Source organism: Helicoverpa armigera, chromosome 17, assembly GCF_030705265.1.
Source record: "Helicoverpa armigera isolate CAAS_96S chromosome 17, ASM3070526v1, whole genome shotgun sequence".
Lineage (NCBI taxonomy): Eukaryota > Metazoa > Arthropoda > Insecta > Lepidoptera > Noctuidae > Helicoverpa > Helicoverpa armigera.
In genome coordinates, this window is record NC_087136.1 from 2,023,959 (window position 1) to 2,029,485 (window position 5,527).

Consider the following 5,527-nt stretch of genomic DNA (forward strand, 5'->3'; position numbering starts at 1 on the left):
GAGGCTCCATTTCTCGAAAGTGTCGCACGCTAGTTTAGCGAGCATACGATAATTTACTAGAATGTGGAACGGTTAGTCGCTTGCGCATCTTAAAAAATATTAGTACCAGTGAATGCGTAGCAGTGTTTGTGTGTACATACTACATATATTTTGTGTTATATGTTTTGCTATTGTTCAAAATGAAGTGTGTTAAAATTTTGTTTACGTTGTAAGTACATGCACTTTATTTTTTTAAAACAACAATTAGAGTCAAGATAGGGAAAATTAATTGGTGTTTGGTTTGAGTACGTCTGAAACCAGTCTAACCAAGGGTTACTGAGTTGCCCGGGTAACGGGCAGATAGGCTCCTTGTAAAACACTGGTAAACAGCTGCAGCCGGTTTGCCTGGAAGCTGATCCCAACAAACATAGTTGGGAAAAGGCTAGGCAGCTGCAGATAGGAACCATTACTTAGTTTAATGAAGTGAATTTTATAATGGACAAAGACCTACTCTAAATAACTTCTAAAAATATAATAATAAATAACTCTAAGTAACTCGTTTATTTCAGATGTCTCATATTCACCAGCAGTTCAGGGAAGTCGGAGCAAAAGAGATCCCTAGTTTTCCCACCTACCAGTCTTTACGGGGTAAGATCAATATTAATAGTATTTATTATATCCTAGAATATTATTGAAGGCACTGAACATTTATGTGGCATCGCCATGGCCTTATGAACTAATTACAGTACACCTAAGTACCTTCCAGTTGAGGTGCTTCAGGACTCGTTGAGACTTATTTATTTGAATTCCATTAAAAAGTTATTAATACAAAAATCAATTATTACCCTAATGCTTATTGAAAATGTTTTACCAATTTGCAGTATCAGGAACCTCACTACAATGTTTCGCTTAGAAAAACACCTTTTCCAGTATAACTAATCTACTTTACTTTTAGATCAATTTAAGCTATGTGAAATAATTATTTTTTCGACTTAATTTTCAGACTTTCCTGGCCATAGCCGTGCCTATAGACATACCTAACAAGAACGTGTTCGTGTCATATAACTTCGAGTCCAACTACAGTACGCTGAACAACATTACTGAAATTGATGAAGTCTTATTTCCTAATCTACCGGTAAGTACAGAAAATCTTATGAAGTAAAACCATAACAGTGGTCTTCTGGACTCACTGTATGCAGCCGAGTACTATCTACAGCTCGACCACGACAAACGGTGATAACGGTCGATCGGCTCGTATGAATGTTGCTTTGTCATGAGCTCTTTACTTAGATATCTGGTTTAGCAAGATCAAGCATTGGCAGATATGGAATTAATTTTGTTCTGGAAGCTGGAAGTAGCTTTGTTCTTGTCATAGCCTTTAAGGGCTTTATCTTCTTATATATAAAAATGAATTGTTGTTCGTTAGTCTCACTAAAACTCGAGAATGGCTGAACCGATTTGGCTCATTTTGGTTTTAAACTGTTTGTAGAGGTCCAGGTAAGGTTTAAACGACACGAAGTTCGCGGGATCAGCTAGTTTTCAATACGTATGACATTGTCCTGTGATGTTTTTAGAGAAGATTATCAATACGATATTTCTATTGATTTCAGGTGGTTACATCTAGACAGAGTCGCAGTATATCAAGAGAGCTGACTTACACTGTATTAGAGAACCGATTTCAAGAGTGAGTACCTATTACTTACTCAATATTTATTTTTTATCTGGATGCCACATACACAGGAACCTACAGTACAGTGTACCTATTTACCTTGTAAATTAAATCTTGCCATATCTTCCATAATTACTTACAAGCTCATCAACAGGTTTTCCATACTAAACATAATTATAAAACCTATGAACTCTAAATTCTAGATACGGCATGAAAGGCAAGGAGTGCATGCTGCGTAACATTTGCGAGGCGGCCGAGACTCCGCTACACCACAACGGCATTCTAGGACACATCCTGCACATTATATTCACGTAAGTTTCACCACAAACCTTTGTCTTATACGTAAATCGTGATGATATAGGTAGGTACTTGTACCTTACCTCTCTATATTGTTCATCTGGATTCCCACAGTTAAGTTGTTGAACAATGTAGAAGACTTCATGAGTAATTATGAACCGCATGTAAGGGTGATTTTTGAAAACAAAACTTTGCATCATAAAATATAATGACTGCCACATTTTTCCTGATAAAATTATGCAGGAACAACTGATGCACTATTGTCCCAATATAACCAACACAACCAAGTTACTTTATAGACATATATCAAATATTACAATTTTGCTATCATCGACAAAAAATCGTGCATAAATAATAATATTAAGTACCGACACAATTCGATGAATACAAATACGCTTAACTGTCTGTCATGAATTATGTGATTGGAATAAATCAAATTCTCTCGATTGGGTGGCCTGGATATAAATCGGTGCTCCTTTGCGTTTCCCTTTGAAGAAAAATGAGGGATCTTTGGGCATTTATATGCAGTATCTTTCGTGATCAGCCTGATGTAAATTGAAAATAAATAGCCGATTATTATCGTCATCATGATTCTTTTACCTTTCCGTTTATTTACCTGAACCAACAGGAACCCTGTGTCTTCTCCTTCTCACGTATACTTACTTAGGTCCGTGTTAAAATAGTGTTCAAAACGCCTATCTACCAAAACTAACTAGCGTCGTTTAGTTTTAATATCATGGTTTTGAGAAATTATTGTCTTTTTTTTAAGCTATTGCATAGCTTCTATCGCAGGCCTTGAGCGCGGGGACCAAATCCAGAAATTCCGTAACGAAAAAACCTCACGCTCCCCACTCCGACGGGCACGGAGGCAGAACCACAAAAGTAAAGTACTAGGACAGCATAATTCACCTTAGTAAAGTATACTAATAACGAAATTTCGATGCAACTGCTCACCATGTACCAGGATAGCATAACTTATATGAGTATACCAATACCAAATGTAGGTAGACGCTACTGCTCACCATGTACCAGACCGGCAAAAAATACACCGGGCGCGGGTAATATCGCGGGGAACGGCTAGTAATTAATAATTATAATTGCATAAGTTGATACAGAATGCTATGCAATAGCTTTACCGCGGCAGTCCCCGAGTGCCACACGTATTTTTTTTTAATTTTGTTATTTTATTTTATTAAGTATTATGTATTTCAAAGTTTGTGTTTGTGTTAGTCTGTATCTAGTGTATGTTATGGGTAATTACCTGAAATAAACAATATTTAATTTTAATTTAATTAAATTAAAATCCAATTCAATCTCCTAAGGACTTCATCTCGCTACTTTCCTCATTTCTAATAGATATATTGGATCTCAGAATAGATATTTTACTTCCGATTTTGAAGAACTTTTCACTATCTTCCTTGCAGACCGTCATCATCACGAGAGGAAGGTCTGGATGACGAGTACTACGAGGCCGAAGCAGCTGGTCACCGCGGCGACTGTGACCAGTACCTGCAGGACTGTCCCACCAGCCTCTTCGATTACATCACCAGACTTGTTCAACTGCCACACTCGCATTAAACGATTTTAGGAGATACTGCTTTTTTTCTTCTTTTCAACGTTTCCTAACTAACTTTGCATGTGTGAAGTTGGCTACTTACTCATCATCGGCCTAGCCTTTTTCCAACTGTATTGGGGTCGGCTCCTAGTCTAACCAGATGCAGCTGAGTACTAGTATTCTACATGGAGCAATTGCCCATCTGACCTACTCAACCCGGGCACCCGGGCATAGTTGGCTACTTACTATCTTTACAAAAATACATTTAAATTCTGACAAATACAACAAATCCGGTGTAGCTAAACTAATTTGATAGACATAGTTATTGTAAGTATAGAAGCTATGTTATTTTACCAAAGTTAAGCAGTTAAGCTAGAAGGAAATGGTTTGTCGGGATGAACAAGAAAGTAAAAAAAACAAGATCTTCATTAGTATTTATTAGGCTCTAAACTTTGTGTCGATAACATTAAAGTACATTTTATTATTATACACAAGAACTATATTTATTAAACTTGTCAGTTTATAAAATTTAAAACTTATCATTCACAGCCGTTACATTAAAATATTTATTTAAATTTAAAATTACTCAGTTTTACATTAGACACTTAATTTTAAAATGTTGTACTTTTTACAATACATTTTAATTTTCCTTCCATAAAAACGTACATTTTAGGAGATATCTAATTTTCTATTTTTGAGCAGTATTATACTTTTTCAATAATTAATTTAGTGTTGAAAGTGTTACGGTTAAATATCGCTGTGAAATAAATTAATCTAAAATTACCACTGCGGAAAATTATTTTGATCACGCACACATTTTAATTATTGTATTTATTCATTGGTTAATACATTTATTTATCTACTTATAATTCTATATTCATATTAGTATTTTTGTAATTCTGACTACGACAGTTGAAATTATATACAACATTTTTAAAAGTCTATTTTTATACAGATCAAAATCTGAAATACGTCTAGAATAAGATATATTTTGTAAAAAAAAAGTTTATTTTGTAAAATATTAGTTTACAGTGCTAAATTTGATTTATCGTATATTGATAATTAGAACAGGTGCTTGTAAAAAAAATAGATATAAATGAATGTTGTCGGTAAGTAAACATCGAGATATGAGCATGTAGGTATCTTTAAATTGTGCTACAAAAGGTGAGCAAATACATTCAATCATAATGTCATCGAAGATGGCTTAGCAATTTACTTACAGCTATATGTATACAGAGCAAAACATACAACCTAAAACCCTGCGGAATTATCAATAACTTGCTTATGTTATTCCTTTTATTAGTATAAACTTTAAGGGATCTATCTAAAACATCACATACAAATATGATTTAGGTAAGGCCCGGTATCCACCAATGCGGAGAGGAGAGGAGACGAGAAGAGATGTGCCGCGAAGCTGGCAGGTTATTTCCACCAATGCGGAGAAGAGATGCGTTGCGGAGAGGAGATGTGAGGTGTGTGTACCAGAGATGTGAGCAGTGAGGGATAGAAAACAGTCAAGTTCTGTATACGAAAGGAACACGTACGAAACATCGATGTCAACATCGATGTTTTCCTAATATCGATCATCAATAGTTTCGGGACGTACGAGGCGCGCGGAGAAGGCAGCGGGGTGAGAGGTGCGCGAGCACGTGCACAGCCCGGCCACCCGACTAGACACTTCTCCTCTCTGCCGCGCCGCTTGCTCGCTCGCTGCACAAAATTCTATAGAAATATGAGACATCTCCTCTCCTCTCCGCTTGACCCATTTCCACCAAAGCTAAGCGGAGATGAGATGTGGAAATAACGCAATCGGATTGGTTTATTCAAACACATCTCCTCTCGTCTCCTCTCCTCTCCGCTTTGGTGGATACCGGGCCTATGGGTAGGTTCCATTTTCATTTCAAATACTAAACTCTAAATAAGTCAACAAATAATTTAAATAAAGTCTATAATAATTCAACCAAATCCACTAAATTATTCAACCAAAGTCACTAAATAATTTTACTAAAGTCGCTAAATGATATCCT

General features: G+C 36.0%; 1 protein-coding gene across 1 annotated transcript; it reads left to right on the forward strand.

The window, feature by feature from the left end:
• Window positions 1-3,537, forward strand: LOC110370395 (uncharacterized). Its single transcript, XM_064038928.1, has 6 exons — window positions 1-208; window positions 549-627; window positions 983-1,114; window positions 1,590-1,663; window positions 1,852-1,959; window positions 3,370-3,537. The coding sequence occupies exons 1-6, from the start codon at window positions 180-182 to the stop codon at window positions 3,521-3,523; spliced, it is 576 nt and encodes a 191-aa protein (XP_063894998.1). The 5' UTR covers window positions 1-179; the 3' UTR covers window positions 3,524-3,537.
• The last annotated feature ends 1,990 nt before the right edge of the window (window positions 3,538-5,527 follow it).

Bases quoted from the DNA above. Each gene is read 5' to 3' on its own strand.
- LOC110370395 (XM_064038928.1), top strand. From the start codon at position 180: ATGAAGTGTGTTAAAATTTTGTTTACGTT. The intron at 628-982 runs GTAAGATCAATA...CTTAATTTTCAG, and splicing joins CACCTACCAGTCTTTACGGG to ACTTTCCTGGCCATAGCCGT. The intron at 1,664-1,851 runs GTGAGTACCTAT...TCTAAATTCTAG, and splicing joins TTAGAGAACCGATTTCAAGA to ATACGGCATGAAAGGCAAGG.